Source organism: Psammomys obesus, unplaced genomic scaffold (assembly GCF_907164565.1).
Source record: "Psammomys obesus unplaced genomic scaffold, mPsaObe1.curated_primary_1811, whole genome shotgun sequence".
NCBI classification, from domain to species: domain Eukaryota; kingdom Metazoa; phylum Chordata; class Mammalia; order Rodentia; family Muridae; genus Psammomys; species Psammomys obesus.
In genome coordinates this window covers 7,181,861-7,203,911 of record NW_026596064.1, presented here as the reverse complement: position 1 = coordinate 7,203,911, position 22,051 = coordinate 7,181,861, and the positions used below count along the sequence as shown (strand labels likewise).

The following is a 22,051-nucleotide window of genomic DNA, read 5'->3' as shown; positions in this document are numbered from 1 at the left end:
TATACAGCAAGCCGATAGCCAACATCAAACTCAATGGAGAAAAACCTAAATCAATCCCACTGAAATCAGGGACAAGGCAAGGTTGCCCACTCTCTCCTTATCTCTTTAACATAGTACTTGAAGTCCTAGCCAGAGCAATTAAGACAACTAAAGGAAATCAAGGGGATACAAATCGGAAATAAAGAAGTCAAAGTATCACTAGTTGCAGGTGATATGACAGTATACATGAGCGACCCCAAAAATTCAACCAGAGAACTCCTTCAGCTAAAAAACACCTTCAGCAAAGTAGCTGGATACAAAATTAATAAACATACGTATACACACACACACACACACACCAACACCCTAACCCTCATCTATCAAGTGGCAAAACACAGGAGAATAATATAGGGCATACAGCTCAGTGCTCTAGGACAGCCACTAATGCAACCCCAGGCAACTCTCTGCTCTTTCCCAGAGGGAACATTCTAGTGAATCTCAAGATAAAGTACTTTTACACTGCACAGGATTGTGTCAGGATTAGTTCTCCCTTCTGGTTTTCACCTCTGTCCTCCAATCATCATGAGTTTTCAAGGAAAGAAAATTTTAATTTAAAAATAAAAAGATACCTAAAAATACAAGCTTTAGATAACTGCCAGTAATGAGGGAAAATGGGGGCATCAAAACCACTCAATTAGATTGCTATTCTACTTTATTAGTTAGTGTTTAATATGTGAATACCTAACTGAGGAGGGGCCTCCAAGCACGTATACTATCAAGGGTTACCCTATAAAAATAGGGAAACTAGAAAAGGATAGAAGCATAAACGTAGCAACATCACTAGGATAAGAAGATGGTTTTCTTAACTACAAGCCTCCCTCTCTCTGCTTTTCTGCTACACATGTATACAAGTAGTTTGCAGTTCAAAACACAGCAAAAACTGTACTAATGAAATTTATTGCTATTTGAACTGGTCTCATAATAACAAACATATAAATATACTTTTGTGTAGTCTCAATACTGTGAGAGTGCTATGAATAAGCACAGCTCACACTGGATTCATTTTGATTATAATTGGTTACTAAGTATATCTCTGAGCAGTTTATAGTACAGATGGCTTCAAACTGTGAGACAAGAACCATAATCTTGCATGACAGGGCTGGCTACACTAATATTTACATAGGAAAAAAAAAAAAACACTTTCGGGGGCTGGAGAGATGGCTCAGAGATTAAGAGCACTGCCTGCTCTTCCAGAGGTCCTGAGTTCAATTCCCAGAAACCACATGGTGGCTCACAACCATCTATAATAAGATCTAGTGTCTTCTTCTGGCGTGCAAGTGTATATGCAGATAGAACATTGTATACATAATAAATAAATAAAATATATATTAAAAAAACACTTTCCTAAAATAACTGCATATCACAGGTATCTGGACCAAGTTTTAAATGTACAACATATATTATGCCTGTGCATGCACACAGAGAGCAAGAGATAAAACCATGTCATACATACACACAGAGTTATAAGAATTGTGGTTAAGTCAGCTAAATATGTATTCTTTGGGCTTATTTAACAAACAGTAACAACTGTTTATGACTAAAGAGATACACATCAAAATAGAATACACCTACAAGTCCTCATCTCAACTTCTACTAGTATAGTACAACCTATGGCTACAAACTTCTCCAACGGGGCACCTAGGGAAAATTTTAACTGGTATTCAACACACTACATAAAAGTGTTGTTTGTTTTTAAACAGAAAAGAAATAGGAGAACTGTGTGTGGTGACACGAAGATCGGGGAGAAGAGAAGGAGAAAGGGGAAGAGGAGGTATAGTGAGAAAGAAGAAGGAGGTGGGGGAAATGGAGACTAGAAGAGGTTCCTAATGCTAACCATACAACCTCCCTGCCCCTTTTTTCTCCATCTGTCTCCCTGAACTTTCCTAACATCTGCTCTCTGTTAACACATACAATGGTAACTATAATAAACACTGTAATAGCTGAAAATGTTCACTCACCGACACAAAGCCGTATACGTCTATGCTGTCTCACGAACAACACTGTTTAGAAAAATATCTCTGACCCAAGAGGAAAGAGGCTTTGTTCTTTTGGGGGAAAGCGTAGGGGTGGGATAAACTACTCAGGGAAGGCGACACAGAAACTCCAAAGATTTAGGTGAAAATTCAAAAAAAAAATTTCCGCAGCTACACACTCCTGACAATTAACTAAGCAGAGTCATGGAGGCCACAGGGAGAGCAGAAGAAGGTGGTGGATGGGGTAAAGCAGGAAGATTCACTAGTGACCAGGAAGGCTTTGTTGAATCAGGACAGAGACCTGTGGCCCCAGTTCTGCTTCTGAGGAATGCTGCTATAGCAGTGAAAATGTAACATCGGCCATCTGAGGCAGGTAACAGAGCAGCCACTAAAGTCACGCTTTCCCATGAACAAAGAGCACCTTGCACAGGAGCCATCCTGATCTAAGGCATGAGTCTGAGCAGACAATAAAATAAAATAAAATAAAAATCTGAAGAAAGTCTCTATGGGCCAATCATAAAAGTTTAGTTGCTAAAATCTCTTTCTGTTTCTTTTCATTTTTCAGTTCTACTATGAAAATGGGACAGACAGGTCAAAACATAGTGGAGGGCAGACAAGCAGAAGGTCTGAAAAGAGACCTTTAAACCACACCACATTGGAACACACTTAAGTTATTTAATAGTCCCCTAATTTTACATAAATACTCCAGAAAACAAAGCCATACTGTCATAAGGAACAGAAGTGGGGGGGGGGGGGAACAACAACAAACAACCAGACAAAGCAAACAGGAAAGCGATTATCAACTTCATAGGTACTGGAGGTCTCTCACAGGCCATCTCACTCGAACTCTACCACAGCCTCTCAGTTGCAGAGGTATATGCAACTGACATATCAGGTCATTTTGAACCCAAAACAAACTTACCTGAAAAGGTGACAAACAGCTAAAAGCTAAAAAGCTAAAATTTTGGCCTGTTCATCCCAACTCTAAAATACACACATATATTGTGTTGTAATACATACATGTCAGAACTAAATAGTACAAACATTTCTCTAGTATCTTACTTTAACTTGGAACAAGTCACTATTTTAGGCTTATTTTCTTATTCTACAAAATCGAATTAATTACTACTTGCTTACTTGAACCCACAAACCTAAAATCAAGTGTTAGATTTCTCCTTCTCTCCTGTGTTTTACTGAACTGTGGTATGGCTAGAGAATACAAGTAGCATTTATAAGTGACCATCCATCTGTTAATTTACAAACAGAAGCTTCCTGTCTATTGGGTACAATTACTTCTTTCAGCCGGTTTCATCCCAAAGGAAAGCATTTACTATAAAGAGGCAAGACATCCTGAAGTAAGAAAAGGTCTCTTGTGACACTAAAACAAGGGAGCTCAGAAGCCAACCTTAATTCTTAATTACAGCTATAATTACAGATAATCATAATTTGTTTCTTTAACAAACAGCTAAATACACTCATGTCTCACACTCACTGATCACTGAACAACTGAGCAGAGGTGGCTTTCTACAGATTGAGAGTAAACTTCCTAATGACCCTGGCTTATCTAAGAATGACACACATGCCAAATAGTGCACAACAGTCCCGTTTTATATGATCATTAGCATCAGTTCCTGTAGCTAGGAAAGGTGTTTCTAGATAAATAACCAACAGACTGTCAGCCTACCATTAAAACTGACCAATCATTTTCTTCATTCTATAAATCAATACAATAAATACCAACAGCATAAGATGTGAAAGAAGGTATTGCAAATACACAACACAACAGAAGAGCAAACATCTGCAAATTCATGTCCTCACAATTCAAATACTTTAAAAACAAACTTTAAAAAGGATGGAAGAATCACATACACTGGGTGAGCATGCAAGAGCGATGAGACTAATGCCAGCTCCTGAGTCCTCACAAGAACTAATCCCTTCCTCTAGTCTGGGTTCTACTACAGGCCTGCTCTCAAAAGCTGTGACCCAGACGCAGACCTTTTGTAAGCTGAAGAACGTTCCTAGCAATTCACTTACTCAGAGCCTCAAAATGTGGCCTCACTTGAGGCCTTTGTGGATATAATCATTTAAGGTCACATAGGCTAAGACAGGCTTCTTGAACCAGTAATGACTTTCTCCCCTATGACAATAAATACAGAGGCTGACGTGGGATGCTGGGACACAGCTTCCCAGAGAAACTGACAACTCCTGACTTTAGACTTCCTCTGAGAATACACTCCTGAGAATGTATCCTGAGAATATATCAACACCAGAGATAATATTTTTCTGTAGTCTTAGAGAACTAACTCACCTTCCCCAGGATACAATGCAGTAAGAATTTTGGAGTTTTGGTTTCTTTATATTCTTTATAAGAATATGTATATGCTTCTGTTTCTATCCAAGGTGTGGGATATGGGACTGCTTCAGATAGTCCACAACAGCTATCTATTATTTGCCTCATGCTCTAGTGAAGGAGTGGTTTTTGCCAGCCTCAGATAGTTTCTGCAATTGTGTAACACCTGGAATTCTGGTGACTTTTCAGAGGGTGTATACGGGCCCAAGGGGAAGAGACGGGGTAAGGTTGCTGTTGTTGGTTGCAGTTTGTTAAGTAGTTGTGCCCAAAGAAGAAACAAGTTAGATATTCTGAGGCAAAGATCAAACTTGCCCAAAGAAGCTCAATGTCCCTAGTCAGGAAGTAGTCTAACGATAATGACACCCCTTTCCAACCTGAACTTTATTCAGGGATCTCTTTCTTCCCCATCTTTTTTTTTCTCTCATGTCTAGTAGAAGGGAGTTAAAAGGGTAGAAAATAGGATGGAGAAAGGTAGAAAAAAGAAGAACTCACAAATTGACAAAAGTTTAGTTCCAGTACAAGCCATCACGAGGCAATAAACAAAGGCCCACAGAAAACAGCAGGCTCAACTGCACTCCAGATGAGGAGGATTGCCACCATCCAGAAAGGCTGAGCTGAGCTACACCTCTTTCATGGGCGTGGGCCCTTCACAAAGTCATACCTCATCCTTCTTTTCCTGAATACGTCGTCTCTCAGCCTCAATCGTCAGCTTCTCTTGAATTTCCTGAGCAATTTCACAATCGTATTGTTCACTATAAAACAAAGGTAAAGGTGATACAAACAAAGAACATAAGGGAACATTCTTCCTAAACAGAACAGGTTGTTGAATACTCACTGTAAGCTGTTACACATTTTAACTCCATCTGCATGACAGTGACAAAAAGGATCAATGTCCAACTAAATAAAGGAGAAATATTGGGTCACAAAGTGACTGTGTAGAAAACTGGCATCTCCTTCAGCCATTGTAATGAAAGGTATTTCACCTCACCTAACTGGTGCCACACTAAAAGAAGACATTGGGGGCTATCAGAACTCTGCAGAAGCTGCAAAGGCCAGGAGATCAATACCCAATAATATCCAAATACAGGGCACACAGAAAAAGAATGTAAGCAAGTTCATGAAAACATCAATAATTTTGTGATCAGAGGTAGTAATATGGCTTTTAAAATGTCATATGAACAAAACATGATCTGTATTACTTTTAAATTTATAACTGAACACTAATATATATATAAAATAGAAAAGGTCAAAAGGAGCTTGCATTCCTTAAATGTAGCTCCCAATGGAGACCTCTTTGGAAAATGCCAGTTTTCTCCATGCTTTACACATTAAAAACATTGCTGCTAACACAGTTTCTTGTTTTTAGTTTGCTGCTTATTTGTTTGATTTGGTATTAATGCATACCAGAAATTTAAGCAGCACTTTCTATAGACCCAACATGATGCTAAACACAAAGGAAACAAAAAAAAAAAAAAAAAAAAAAAAAGGAACTCTTTCGTGCATTCTGATGGAAGAAATCAGGGCAATCATTTAGAATGGTGAGAGAAAAAGAACCTTTAAAATAGCCCCTTTAAGATGTACTGTTTATTTTATGTGTATGTATAAGTACCTACAGGTACCACATACATGTCTGGTACCAAAGGAGACCAGAAGATGATATCAGATTCCTGGAAATTTGAGTCTCAGACATGGTTGTATTCCATGTTACATTAGACAGTACTGTCAGGAGAACCCTAACTTCTTTGGAGCAACTAAAACCCAAATATTCTATTCTAACAAACTGGAGGAGATAAAAATAATTTTCATTTGTATCAGAAAATGGTGATTGAAATTCTTGGAAATCGGTAGGTGTATCTACAAATAGATTTGTGTCTATACATACCAACATGTATACACATACAAGGTAGTAAAAACAAGAGAATAAAGGAGCTCACATCAGATTTTGTTCTAAGACATAGTAAGAATGAAACAAATCCCTAAATGAAGTCTACAGACCTAATTTTGGTCAATCATGAGCTATGACTTCTCATGTCACTGAATAAGTTATATATAATTATTTAGGCTTACTAACTCACATTACAAGTTAAGAAAGTTAGGATATTATAATTAAAACAAAGAAATAAACTTAAAGAAGGCAGTAATAAACAAGAAGAAAGCAGAAGCACAATGTGGAAAGCACACCGATATTTCAAAGGTCACAAGTGACAATGATGATGTGAAAGTGCAGCCTAAGCCGGGCTTCACTGACTTCAAAGCCTGCTTCCAGGTAGGGCTAGTTCTAGCTCAGTCAGCTAACTATCCAGAATCATGAGGAAGGAGGACTACCTGAGCAAAGAGCAGTCAACACTGATCAGCCTGGCTCCACAGTAGTTTAAGGTCCCATTAATTACAATTCCTACTGTACCAGCTAGCCAGACCGCCAGGGAGAAAAGACTGAAATCCACTTCTAGCTTCCTAGGAGCCCTCAAAATTGGCATCTTATGAGGAAATGCCATATTCAACACTTATAACCTATCCCTATACACCTCAGTGCTCTCTAGGACATTGTGCTTCTTGAAAAGCAAGAAAATCAAAAGACAGAGCAGCAAACACAGTTAAGAAAAACTAAGGAACTCCTTATAGCATAAAGAATTGGTGTCTTGCTATTCCAATGCTTTCCCCAAACAAACTTACAGTCAGAAGACAAGAGACTATTTTCTTCATGACATGGGTGAAAAGACTAAATTGAAAGAGACATAGCAATCAGTTCAGTCACAGCTAACAACATGCCTACCATGACTAACATTTCCCAATGCATATTTAAATAACAAAGACATTTTTCAAAAAAAAATTACTGGACAACCACATACAGTTTATAATCCCAGACAGAAAAGGAGCGGAGATAGGAGGGCCCCTCCCCATCCTAGCTACCAGTCCCACAGGCATGCCACATGTCAGTGCCATTTCCCAGATCTCACAGGTCTTTGTGGTGCTTCTGGAGCTGAGCTTGAGCTTTGAGGTCTTCTTCTTGGAGCTGCTTAGCCACCTGCAGATCATGCTGGACCAGACGGTTCCGCTGAATATTTGATGCCAAGTGATACTCAACTGGACAGAACCATTAAAAGAGGAGTTACAATGTGCTGACTGGCTAACACAAACCACACAGTTAATTTAAGAAGAGCCTCACCATTAAAAAGATCTACACATCCAATACTCCATTTTATGCTCTTAAAAGCACTGCAGCAATTATTCCACTGAATAGAACATATACCAAAAGGAGAAAGTCACTTGCTTCTAGTCACATGACATGAAAAGAGCAGTGCTGGGATGTCTATACAGATATTCTAAACTGGGCACTGTTCTTTCTACTAACTTCTGCTTTCATTCCAACAACTCACAAATCAGGAACTCATAAACTGCTATCTAACTGGGTTTTACTTTCCACTAAAGCATTAAATGAGTACTCAGAAAAATCCACAATGTGGGGTTGGAATTATACTTTAGTTAATTAGCAAAGTGCACGCCTGGTATGCAGGCAACCCTAGTTCTACCCTCAGCACAGCATCAACTGAGTGGGGTGTTGCATCCCTGAAATGCTAGCACTTGGAACATAGTGGCAGGAGGATTAGACATCTAAGATTATCCTAGACTATTCAGGGGTTTCAGATCAGCCTGGCCTACATGAAACCCTATTTTAAACAACAAACAAAATCTTCTATATGACTTAATGTAGACACTACTAATGCCTGTGAAAAATGTCCCTGTGCCTATTGCATCGGAAAGCCTCTATCACAGTACAGACAGACTTACAACCACTGTCTCCCTCCTAAGGAAGGGAGGGGAAAATTCTGTCCATTTGCCCAGACAGTGAGCCCTCTTCTTATCCTTGACTCTCACCTCAAAACATGCATAATTCATTACTTACCCTTGTTGTACTTAGATCTATCCTTCTGGTAGACATAAGATATACTTAGTGACTTTCCTTTTACCTCACAGGAAAAAACCAGACTCAAGCTGCCACTAAAGAGTAAGCTACAGGCTCATGAAATAGAGCTGCTACTTACTCTCTTGTTCCTGCAGGTTATGAGCCAGGGTGTGGTCCTCCAAGACAGCAAAATCTCGACACACTGTACGGAAGAAAGAACACAATGGAGAGCTTATTAGTATTACTGCACTTTAGCATAAAAAAAATAAAAGAATTTTGTGAACATTAGAACAATTTCAACTTTTTTAGTTTACTAGCTTAAATAATTTGCAATGCAGAAAATGTTCAGTAAAGTATGAATTCATCATTCACAAAACTTCCTAATGTTGGGGATGGAGAAATGGTTCAGTGGTTAAATACAATCAGTGCCCTTGCAAAGGACTTTGGTTTGGATCCCAGCAACTCACATGGCAACTTACTACGTGAATCCAGCATACTTTTCTGGCTTCCACAATCACCAGGCACCCATGTGTTATATATACATAAATACAAACATTCATGCACATAAAACAATATTAAACTACAAAATAAAAACCCATAGTGCCTCCTGAATGTCAAGTAAGTGTGCCACAAAACAAGGATGAGGTCTACTCCCTTTCCTGAGCTAAAAATATTAAGCACAGCTTTAGAACTGTCTACAAATTCCCATCCACCTCTAAGGTGTTGTTAAAGTAACTAGTGGTCTGCACATTGCTAAGGCAAAGCTGGTTTCTGTCAGGATTTGAAGAGCTACTGCATCTTACTGCACCTGAATCTACATAGTTCCGGGATAGTCTTCTGGAGAGTTAGACCTATTTCACCATGGGGCAGAGGAAATCTTAGTTCCTAGGGTAGAAGCAGATCTCTCCTCTGAGGATAGTCACCTTCCTTAATGGCTGTATACATACGTTAGAACTGAGTCTCTAGTTCCTTGTAAACCAAGAGCTGGCTCCCCATTAATCTGTAATCCAAAGACAAAGGGAATCCTTAAGACCAGGGATTTGCCTCTAATTTAGCAGCCATGAATCTTGTGAACACATGTAGCAAGGTCTTGGAGATATTAAGATAATTTTAAAATGGTTTTATGGCACAGGAATCATTCATTCCTGCCCAGTAAATATTTCAAACTTGAATATATCCTGTTTAATCCATTTTCAAATGTAAAACCAGTAAACCCGATGTAAAACCCAAATGGTGGACAGAATGACCACATTCTGACCATATGTGGTCACTGGTGGCAAGGCTGGGATTAAAGTCAATGTTAATCAGTATGAACTCATTTTTTCCCAGACAAGTAGATAGGTCTTCTTAATTCCAATAAACTGTAGAAGACCATAGAAAAAATTCTATATTAATCAACATGGAGTTTCTAACTTATGTCAACTAATATAGAATTTTTAAAGGCTAATCCATATGTGCTTTCAATTTATAGGAAACAAGTATTCACAATGTACCACCAGTGAGGAATAAAACCAAATGCACTGCCTAATTAACTGAAGCACCTTTACTACAGTATTAATGAAAATGTTTACATTCACATAATAGGTCAAGTTTTTACATTATTCCTATGAGTAATAATATATCTGAGGAAAGCATTTGGAAAAGAAAAGAGTAGGTATAGGCAGAATGGCATGATTATAATTCCAGCAGTCAAGGGACTATGAGAAAAGATTGAAAAGTTCAAGCCAGCATGGCTACACAGTGAGATTCCATATAAACGCAGTAATAATAATTAATAGAAAGTAACAGTCTATAATACATAGTACATGGGATTATGCTTTAAAGAAACTATTTTTCAATAATACAGATACAAATATAAAATAAAATATATGTGTCTAAATTATATGTACCAGATTCTTGGTTTCTGTATTTCTTAAACTTTTTTAAATACATTTCTTATACTTTCCATATTTAATTTCAGATTCTGTAAATATATATTTTTAAATCTACTTATTTCATTAATAGTATATACTGCTAACCTTCACAAATAAAGATATACTTAGGAATGTAACAGTTCTAAGGATTACCAATCACCTGAATACTGCTTCCTTTTAATTTTTTTTTTTTTTTTTAATATCACCATGGCTGGACTAAAGCGAAGCTGACTTGGTATCTACATGGCATGATTAGAGCCTTGGCTAGGAAAGAAGATCTAGGAGGTGTGCCCGTGCATACAGACAGAAGTGTGCTGTCAAACACACTGATGTGGAACTCCAAAGTTTACTGAGTTCCCTCTAACAGCTTCTAAATATATAATCTCGTTTACACAGAAATATTATTATTATGAGGCACAATTCTCATGTAACTACCACATTTTATCCAAGGCCTTCTTCTGAGTTTACTGCATCACTACCCCAATGCAAGCTGAAGCAGTTACAAATCCAGACATCTTTGTAAATCAGTAACCAGAAGGCGCTGCAGAAAATATTTTACAGCCAGGCCAAGTTCAGAAGATGGATGAAACCTCTGATCCTTCTCTAGCCTACTCTGTAACAATATGAACAATCTAGCTCATTTTAAGGCACGTTTATGATAAAGCATTAGAAACTGAATTTTTAACTACCACTGCTCAAACTTTTCTGCACTGTCATTTTCACTTTCACTTACCAGGCATTTTCATAAGTTGCAAAATCTTGATGGCAAGGACTCTGAGGGGGTCATTTCCATACATTTTCTACACAATATATGCACAAAGAAAGATTGAAGGATGCTGATCAAATGGAAAATGTTGACAGTTCTAGAAAAGATAGCTGGCTGGGAAGCACTCCACATGACCCAGTGAATAAAAATCAGTATTCCAAAGATGGAAGAGGAAGAGCTTCCAGCATACACACAGGCAGTGAGTGCTACAGCAGCTGAAATACTGGGGAAGAAGAAAGGTTAACACAGCAAAAGAAAGCCAAACCAAACAGCACCAGCAGCATAACTCCCTAGCAGAACAGGGAAATAAGAGCCTCATTCAAAGCATAAGCCATGAAGAACTGATGCAGACCAGACTCAGAACCAGCAGCCCGTAGCAGACACAACCCTCGAGTCTTATTGAAGCAGTGTTTCTTATGGTGTGATAGATCAGCAGAAGAGAGAAATCCTATTTTGTCACACTGTGAGACTTTAAGATCCATGATTACTTCCAGAAGTCAGATGCCCGAGTATAAACTGTCACATTCCCAGAGTGAAATACCACCCTATGTGGGCAGTTGTGACAAAGTGAAAAGAGCAAACTACAGAAAGCACTTAAGAACATAACCCTGTCTCCAAAATAAATAAATAAATAAACTCCTGCCAGGTATACCTCAGGCAAGGGATTAAAGTCCAGAATATGTAAGAGTGGCAAGTAATAAATACCAAAAGCACTAGGAGCATAATTCGGTGGCAGAGTGCTTCCCTGGCATCCAAAAGGCCCTGGGTTCTATCCACTGCACACAACTGTAATACAAGCACAAGAAATAGAGGTAGGACAATCAGAAAGTTCAACATTATCCTGAGTTTAAAAAAAAGCCAGAGCTATATGAGACCATGTCTAAACAAACACGCAAACACAAAAAAGTCGACCAGTCAATAAATGAGCCAGTGAACTAGTGAACTGAACAGATACCCTTAAAAAGAATGATAAACATAAAAAATTGTAGATCATTCTTAACCATGAAGTGTGTAAAGCAAAAGTTTTCTTAGATTCCATCTTACCTCTATCAGAATGGCTATCATTAAGAGAACCAATGACAACAAATGCTGGTGTTGATGAAGATGGGTGTCAAGAAATAACCTTACATCACTGTGACAATAAGAAAATAAACTTTCTCATCCATATTCAATGTTCCACTATTCATAAGAGCCAGAAACTGGAAACAGATTAGATGTCCAACAATTGATGAGTAGATCATCAAAATGGGTTATGTTTATACAATGGAATATTAGTGAACAGTTTTTAAAAAACAAACACAACTATGAAATTTTCTGGTAAATTAATAAAGCTAGAAAATCCCATTCTAAGTGAGGTAATGTAAATACAAAAAGACAAACATTGTATGTTTTCTCTTACACGTGAGCATTAGCTTTTAAGCCTTAGATAAATGTGCACAAAGGTTAACTATCAAGTAAAGGACTAGGAGGACCTGCCAAAGAAAGAAAAATAGCATACTAGAGAGATGAAGTGAGGGATGGATTAAATGGTGAGGATTAAATGGAGAGAGGAATGGATGAGAGGGGTGGAGAGTGAATATGAAGTGGAATAAGTGAATATGAAGAGGAATAAGTAACACCAGGGGTCATTAGTGGGGTCATATGGAAATCTATTACTGTAGAAGCTTTCTACATGAAAGAAATAAGAATGGAGTTCCCAAATAATAAGAAAAACAGTGCCCAACTAGATCACCACTAAGTGAAACTTCCAGGGTCAGGAGTAGATTGCATATACATGAGTCACTGGCCAATGGGAAGGGACTGTGATTACAACAGTGTATGAAAACTTGATTCATTAAGAAAAAGAATGGAGGGCCTGGCGTGGTGGCATTCATCTTTAATCCCAGTGCTCAGGAGGCAGAGGCAGGCAGATCCCTGTGAGTTCGAGGCCAGGCTAGTCTACAAAGTGAGTCCAAGATAGTAATAACAAAACAAAAATGAAACCCAAAACAAAAAAACAGAAAAGAAAGAAATAAAGAAAAAGAATATAAATATATATGGTCAATATGAATATCAGTGGAGATTCCTCAGAAAACTAAAAACAGAATTGTCATATAACACATAGATACTACTTCTATATATAAAACCAACAAACTCTAAGTTAACATACAAAGATGAATTTCAAAAGAAAGTTAAAACCAATTAAGAAAAACAAATGGAAAACACAAAATTTCTTAGGTTTTCAGGTTCGGTGTACTGGAATTAGAAGCCCAGAATCCCAGCAAGTGACGGTGAGCTGGCAAGGCCCCTGCGTATACTAGGCACATGGACTAGCAAACCTCACATAAATCCTAGCTCAGTTTTAAGTGAAACAAGTCAAGAAACTCTGATATTTACAACAGGCTCCACACAAGCCAATCAAAAACTACCCTTTATGGTTTTATTTCTTTTCCTCTTCTTTTACCACTAACATTTATTGTTTACATTTTCTCATAATTAGTCCCTATAAACTTCAGCTCTGAGCCTGCCTCCCAATTCTCCCCACAGTAACTGTGGAGCATCCCACACAGACATAATTACAGAACTACTTCTTAAATAGCACTCCATCCATCCTCGTCTTGACAATCAGTCCAGAAGGAGAAACTATATTTCTTAATTATCAACAACTTAAAAGAAAAGTTGACTATCAATGATTAGAATTCTAGCCCAAAGAAAAAAAATGTAAAATTTTAAATAGTATTTAAATTTTTTTAGTCATTAATAGGAACAGATTATAACTCCCTCAGTTTTCTTCCAATAAAGAAAGAAGTTGGTTTGTATTTTATATAAAATGATTTAAACTGTTGGTCTAGAAAGCACAAAGCATGTTTCTTTGTCTCTTCTGAGCCAAGTCTTCTCTTTAAGCCTGTCTTAAGGATGCATTGATGATGATGATGATGATGATGATGATGATGATGACGACGACGACTATTATTATTTTGAGAAAAAAAAAAAACTCAGAAATGACAAAGCATAAGTCATTGGATTCTCTTATCTTTTGTAGCAGGCAAACTGTTTGTCCCCTTACATCTCTTCTATAAGCATGGACAGATATACAAACATATCAAAGTGCAAGTAGAAATCCTGTTTACTTTTCTAGTAAATGAACGCATTCTCAAACTTTAACCAAACATCAAGCATTTAGCATCCATTTTTTTTTTTTACACTGGTACACTGTTAAAAAAAGGCTTACTCAAGTATTCTGTTAAGGTAATTCTCAGGAAAGTATTCTGTTAAATTAATTGTGCTCAAAAGTTTAATCAAGCTATATTCTTTCAGCAAGAATTCTTCCTTTGACTCCAACATAGGTACAGAGAGAATACATACACAGTACTTAAATACTGGTGTGTGCATGTGTTTGTGTCTAATCAACCTATCCAATACAAGCCAGAAATAACTGCCATAGAAAAATGCCTAGATTACTAGTGCATTCACTAGAAAGTATTTCTTTCAGCTCACTTCATGAAATGGTAGAATTTTATGTACTGTCTTTTTTCATGTAAATACTATTAATGCAGATGTAATAGTCACTGATTCCTCTGAGAGAGGGGCTGGGCATCATATCATGCCTGCTTTCATTCAATGAGAACATTCAAAACAGTCTGTATGGAGAATGTCTGTCTGACAGGCAGCCTCAAGTTGACATTTATAAGACTTGCTTGTTTATTTCTCGTAATCATCTAAAAGAAGGGTTTATTGACATGCTCTTTTAATTTATGAAGAAACTGAAACAAAAGGGCAGGTTTGAGCAAGATCACCCAGCAAACAAACACCCAGTTCACCTCATCTGAACTCACATAAGTCTGCTAAAATTTGAACTAAGATAAATAATATGCATTTCAGAATTTCAGAAAGGAGTGGCAGTATAAAATGTTAGTTAAAATAATACAAATGTAGGTGTGGTTTTTAGAATGAAGAATGAAATTAAATTATCAGGAAAGATGGTATGTGTATTCATAGAGTGGTTTCTAAATTCCCCCAAAAAGAACAGATGGGAAGATTTCCTCTCCCACAGTCTTTCCTTGGAGTAGGCCTCTACCACCAATGACGCACAGTCTCAGTTCACTCTGGAAAAGCAGAAGCAGTTAAGGTTAAATCATCTGCAGTGCTTGTTAGTAGACCTATGACAAAAGCACTGTAGTCATTTTATATTGGAGCAGAAAAAAAATAATAAATCAAGGAAAATTTCTATCAGGGGACTTTCCAACCCAGCCCTGCTCTGACTCTCTATTCAACATCAACGGATTTCTCTCAAAGAAGAGATAGTAGTAAAAAATTTTAACTAATATATCTAAGACAGTGGCTCCCAACCTGTAACGACCCCATTAGGGGTTGAACAGCCCTTTCACAAAGATCACTAAGACAATCAGAAAAAAAAAAAAAGTATTAATGTATGATTCACAACAGTAGCAAATTTTCAATTATAAAGTTGCAATGAAAATAATTTTATGGTTGGGAGTCAACACAACATGAGGAACTGAATTAAAGGGTTGCAGAATTAGGAAGGTTGAGAAGCACATACACACACAGACCCACCAAGATAACTCCAACATAACTAACACCAACATCAAAACCAACCATCACAACCTGTACAACCACTGACTAAAATAGAAGACAGTAAGAGACTGTAAGTAGCTGCTCTCCTCAAAATCTGAACAATTATTAACTTCAGAATAGCAAGTAAAACTCTGGATAACTGGCTTCTCTGACAAGTGACATTTTTTCCATTTTCAAGGGAAAGTTGAAAACAAAGAAATATCTAAGTGATGTGTGAGCAACTACTATGCTGTCTATGGAAGATGATAGAAGCCACTGACTAGCCTAAGAATTCCTGCACATAATATTAACCAATTCAAACTATAATCTGATAAACAAGGGGAATCAGTAATTTTTGCAGGTACTTGTAAAATTAACTTTTATTCACGTTTCAGTTGTCATCTTGTAGGCTTAGTGTCTCTGTCTACTAACATAGGCCAAGTCCTTGAAGCCTCAAGACTATGTAAAATCTAACCTAGGCCTAGAATGTTTTCAGCCTCTGCGACTTACTGCTTCATAGCCTCACCCTTACTTGTTCTTACTGAGCTCTGGGCTGGCTGGTTCAATTCAGCTGTTCTGCCTCAAACTCTTCTCCCAGCTGACTTACTCAATCTGGTTTTTCTCTTGGACTCTCAGTTGCTCTGCTTGGCCTCAAACTAACTCCTAATCTTCTGGCTCCTTCTCATTCTCTGGCTCATTCTGTCTTCACTTGTGTTCTTTCTCTGCAACCTGTCTCTATTACTGTCCTGGGAAAACTGCCTCTTCTCTCTGTATTGCTCCTTAAGTAGCTTCCCTTTTTCTCTCTCTTCTAGTGAGAGTTGGGTGTATCCTATTCGGTCAACTCTTTTTCTGATTCATCACCTTTTCTGTCACTCAATTAAACATCACTTTCAAACCTCGGTACTTCCTTCTACAAACTAATTTTACCTTCATTGTTTGGGATTAAGGATGTGTACCACCACGCCTGGACCTAAGCCTTTCTTTACCTGAAACTTGCTCTATACCAGGCTGGCCTTGAACTCAAATCTGCTTCCCTCTGTCTCCTGGATTAAAGGCATTTTGTATTCCAGCTGGATCACACAAACCTAGAAGATCTTTGGATGTGATCTCTTGCCAGACAGCCACGTTCTAAATTTAAATTCCTCTATAGATACTAAACAAATGAAATGTGCAAGTGTTCTATCTTCCAGTATTTGTCCCAGGTCAAAAGAGTCAATGTCAGGGATACTATTTTCTACAAATCCTATATATCACTTATATGCATATATCTATATAAGATATTTATATAATATATAAATCCCATAGTATATATATATATATATATATATATATATATTAATAATCCTGTAATATGAACAACAGACAGAAAACTACTTATTTAAAAGTTCCGCAGCAGTGTAACTCAGCGTCTTCTCCATGTCCTTCCAAATGGGTAGCTGAAAAAGTCACTACCTCAGCTACAGCACCAGCACATCAAGCATCAGAAACCCGTCATACCAAGGAAATGGCAAGAGCAATGGTATTTTATTTGATGACAGACTTTATTGCAGTATTTCCAAATTTAGTCACTGTTCCCAGAAAAGATAGATAACTTATCACCTCATCCAAATTTTAATTAACAGTGATAATCACAAAGGGTTTCAGTTGCTGTCAAATTCAGTCTTACCCTGTCCAATCCAAGTAATGATTTATATCCTCTTAAATACTCCGGTAGCATGAAGCCTTCTTCCTCTCAAATCAACCCATTAAGTAACTAAGTAGAATAGTCTTTGGAAAGGCACAACTGGTGGCCTACAGTGTGTATGCTGAATGTGGGATACAGGCACCCTCGTTCCCTAAAGCATACAAGTGAACCAGTGGCACTATGCAGCCTACTGTTTCACACACCACACTGGTGTCCATCTGGGTAGGCTATCTCATGGGCTGATGCACAGGCAGAGCATTCTCTGTGACACAAGTAGAGCCCAACAGTAATGTCGGGGAACCTTATAGCATTCTCTAACAACAGCAGGAATATCTGACTTTTCAACTTGAGTTGAATATTTAGAATATTCCAGAAAGAATTAGCACAAAACTCCTAAAAGGAAATATACTGTAGGATTACAATGTAACTGAAATTCCTTTCCTTTTGGAACAATTCTACTTATCAATTATTTTCCATAAAGGGGATACTAATAATCCCATCAAAGCATTTTGTAATAAAAAGATGTGCTTTTACTGCAGTTTAAAGATCCAAATAATAAGGCAACAAATATTCATTAAGATAAGGACTAGTTTCATCAGGTTTTATTGATTCAATTTATACTGTCCCATTACAGCTTTTATAGAAAAAAATACAAACACAAATAAAATCTACATAAATTTGTCTGGGTTTTCTCAAGCAGCAAAGGTAAAATACTAACAGTATTTCCATTCTTATCAGAAAAGAAAATTAAGGCTAGTTCTTTGCTTGGAAAAATTTTATTAGCATAAAATATGCAAGTAAATTCATGTTAGAACTTAAAAGCACAAACTTTTGGAATGGAAAGATAATACACATGTGCTTAAACAAGTGCACAGATGCACATGAGCACTTGCACACACACCACACCCCCACTATGCACACATACACACCTCACAAACACACGCAAACACTGGACTACACCACACACTCTCTCACACACTCTCACAGACAAACCTCACAAACATGCGCACTCAGAAGACCACACCCTGAACATACCACACACCAACACATTCTTGCATACATACATACACAACATACACACACAAGACACACACACACACACACACCATCTCTCTTTTTTTTCTCTTACACAAACAAAACACAAGACTAATCACAGAGGAGACATCTTAAAAAGTAAAACAATCTATCTCATCCTAACATTTTTATTCTTATGCAATTTTATCAAAGTAATTTTTTGAGTCATTGGGTTTTTTTGGGGTTTTTGGTTTTTTTTTTTTTTTTTTTTTTTTTTTTTTTTTTTGTAATCCCACAAATTCAAAGCTAAGTGTAAAACCAGTAACTTAAACCACTAAGTTGGCAAGCAGGATTGTAGCTAACCACAGACACAGCAGATCACAGGCCAGCAGTTCTGAAAATGCTGAGATGATACAAGTCACCAGATCAGATGTACTACTTTAATATCAAGAGCCATCACTTCATTATCAAGACCACAGAGTAAGATACTCAAAGAGAAAAGGCTGAATCAGGAATTTCCATCTGACAAGAAAAATGACTGGGCTCAGAGCAGCAGTGCAAACGCTAGGGAAGCAGCAGTAGGTAGAAGAACTGCTACTCCGAGTGGCAACACTTTTTCAAAAGATACCATTCTTCGGCAACTCATGTGGCCCTATGAGTTTAGAAAACACAATTCCCTAAGCTTCATTGGTTACAAATGAACTTTCTGGATTGGCTGTGAAACATAAATTTTTTGGCAGCAATAACAAACCAAAATCTACCATAAGCAAGTTACATCTCAGATCCTGTCAATTCTCAGAAATGCAGATGCACATATTCATAGAAATACAGACTCCAGTAAAAACAGCATCTGCTCTCTCCTCAAGGAACACACGGTCTGAGATGAGTTCAATCAAAAGATTACTGAACTGATGGTTGGGTTCTGCCTTCTCATACTTCATCCAGTAGTCACAAGAGCTCCTTCAACACTGCAAGTGATGTATATTCTCCAACGCCCAACACTGGGCACACATACTAGGTAAGAGCTCATTTGAAGACCAAAAGCTAAAAGCTCTATTGAAGAATCATTTACCCATAGCATGGGTAAATTTCTCACAGTAGTTTCTCATACTATCCTAGTCACATGGACCTATTTCAGCCTGAGTTAATTATGATCTAGTTTTAAAAACTGAGGCCTTTGTTCCATGAACCATGTTTCCACTGTTACATGGGACTGGTGGGTACTATTTTGTAGGATACAGAAAATTTCATTATCAAAGATGTTTTATTGGGTAACCGTGTTCTAGATAATAATTAGGTCTCAATGGATGGATAAATGGATCACTCAGGAATTCAGGAATGAATTATATTCTACAACATTAAATGCCTAACACCAATACCACATGTGAATACACATGAGCACACAAGTATGCAGGGAGGTGTGCCTGTGTGCCTCCAGGCACATGTATAATAAGCAAACCTCTTTTAATCAACAGTTATAGATCACTTTGCAATTGCAAACCATTGAGGGTCCAGAGCACATTATTGCCCCTATGTTATTCACCAATTTAGCTTCAGATGCTTGGATCCTAAGATCTCTCCTGTTTCTTGTCCCTTAACTGTACAACTGATGGTAGTTTCAGGAACTTCAAAGGATAAAAAGGAAAAGAGTCACTCTGCATTTATAAGGGACACTGCATATAGAAGCACAAAGCTAAAGTAAACAGACAGGGAACAGACATTCATCATGGCTCATGGGTTTACTCTACAAGACTCTCACCGTACTCCAAACATACCCAAGGACCTTGAAATCAGATTAGCAGTGCATATATTCATGAATTTCAAACTGAAACTGAAATTCAAACTTAAAAATCAAACTGATCACAATTAAAAAAGCATCCTCCTAAATGTTGTCTTCCCTGAATTCCTTCGAGATAACTGCACCTTATGTGGTTGATCTAGTTTATAACAATCCAGAAATACTTGAACTTAAAAATAACTAAATTATGCTACCATAAAAATTATTAAAATACAAGCACCTCTGCTTTAAAATGTTGAAGTTATTTTCAAATAAACATAAAATTTCCTATTTATCTTTATTAAAAGATGAAGCTCTTATATATGTCTGTAGTATACTGCAAGACACTGGTTCTGAGAGATACTCAATGAATACATACCACATAAGAAAGCAGAAAGGGTTAACTATAACTGTCTCTACCGTTCTCTAACTGAATATTCTGATAGCGCATAAATGTAAACATTAAATTTACTCATCTGTAACATAGAAGTAACCACCAGTAAGTTCTTAAGCACTGCAAATCATTATTTTAAAGCTGCTTATCTTATTCTGATAGATGGTCACAGGGTATAGAAAACAAGAGACTATTGTTAGCCACAGGGTAATTATAATTACACTATATAATTATATACTATAATTATATAATGCTGTACTCTTTTTTGAGAGGAGCACAGCATTATATAAACAGTAACATACAAAAGTTTTTCAAAGCATTTTTTCTCTGAAATTACTCAGATAATAAGAATCAATTTCTCCTACTTTGAGTTCTTGTATCCCAAAAGAAACTCTACCCATCTGTTTCACTCTCTGAATAGCACTTTCCCTAGCACTTTTATGGCTTTGCATGGTTTGGCAGCTAGTTCTCTGTTTCCCTAGAAAGAAAAGCCACTCATCTACTTAAACCTCTGTAGAATAAATCCAGTGGTGCTAATGAAAACCCAAAAGATCACATCCAACCCAACATACTTGGGGTCGGGGGACCCTATGGAGTTGTTGGCTTTCTCTTTTTTTTTTTTTTTTTTTTTTTAATTTTATTTTTCTTTTTAGTTACATTTTGTTAACTGTGTCCCAGCTGTACCCCGCTCCCTCATTCCCTCCCCAACCCTGCACTCCCTCCCTGGTCTCCTCCCTGCCCCTTTCCAAGTCTACTGATAGGGGAGGACCTCCTCCCCTTTCATTTGACCCTGTTTTATCAGGTACCTTCAGGGCTTTCTCTAAGAGAGTTCCCTGCAATACTAGTTCTGTAAGGTTTGTTACTCCTCAGTCAGATGGTATCCTTTCACTCCTCTTCTGGAAGTACATACTTGATTGCCATGTTTTTCCCTATTATCAGTAATTTATTTCATTAAAAATAAATAAGCAACACTGAAACTTCCAACTTTATTATAGATATATATCATAAGAAAAGCAGACAAAGGGAAATATCTCTTAAAAATTTCCCCCAAACTGTAAAACTCACAGTTTCATTCTGATAACTCTGTCAGAATCTACACAAGTTTCCAGTAACCTTGGAATATGTAAAAATACAAATTATCTAAGAAATAAATGATCAAGTCTTGAGATTACTACAAGTTTAATCTGATATATCATCATATCTCAGAAACTGGTCATTATCATGGATAGGAATTGTAAGTAGACTCTACCCCAAGATCATGGGCACCTTCCAAAAATCCACACAGTCTCATGATTTAGGGGTCCACACAGATCAGACCTACTTTCCCAGTGCCAGAAAAGAAAACTAAAATCAGATAACCATACTCTAGAAATAAAGCCTATATACAGACCCCACAGTAATTACAAAGAAGAAATCAGTCTGTTTTTCCCAGGACAGCCATAAGATGACAATACAAAAAATGAGAGAATGCACAAAGTTCTTTAAAGGGATAATATACTCTGAGTGAATTATTATTCCTTATTTTTGTTCTTTTTGTTGTTGTTGCTGTTGTTTTGGGGATTTTTAAAACTTTATTCAGCTTATTATATTCAAATAATATATGAATATTTAAGTTTTATTTATTTATTTATCTATTTATGTATGTATGTATGTATGTATGTATGTATGTATGTATGTATGTAT

At 37.2% G+C, this 22,051-nt stretch overlaps 1 protein-coding gene across 3 annotated transcripts in view; it reads right to left on the bottom strand.

Moving 5' to 3' along the window:
- Ccdc50 (coiled-coil domain containing 50) overlaps positions 1-22,051 on the bottom strand; it is a 69,988-nt gene that overhangs the window by 33,191 nt on the left and 14,746 nt on the right. For 2 of the 3 annotated variants that reach the window (XM_055624892.1, XM_055624895.1), the window contains exons 1-5: positions 11,651-11,721; positions 10,913-10,979; positions 8,406-8,468; positions 7,320-7,446; positions 5,024-5,114 (exon numbers count right to left, since the gene is read on the bottom strand). In XM_055624892.1, the coding sequence (XP_055480867.1) occupies positions 5,024-5,114; positions 7,320-7,446; positions 8,406-8,468; positions 10,913-10,979; positions 11,651-11,668 (366 nt within the window). In that variant the 5' untranslated portion in view covers positions 11,669-11,721. Of the gene's footprint in view, positions 1-5,023; positions 5,115-7,319; positions 7,447-8,405; positions 8,469-10,912; positions 10,980-11,650; positions 11,722-22,051 lie in introns of those variants that run through there. The other variant, XM_055624893.1, reaches the window with a different exon arrangement.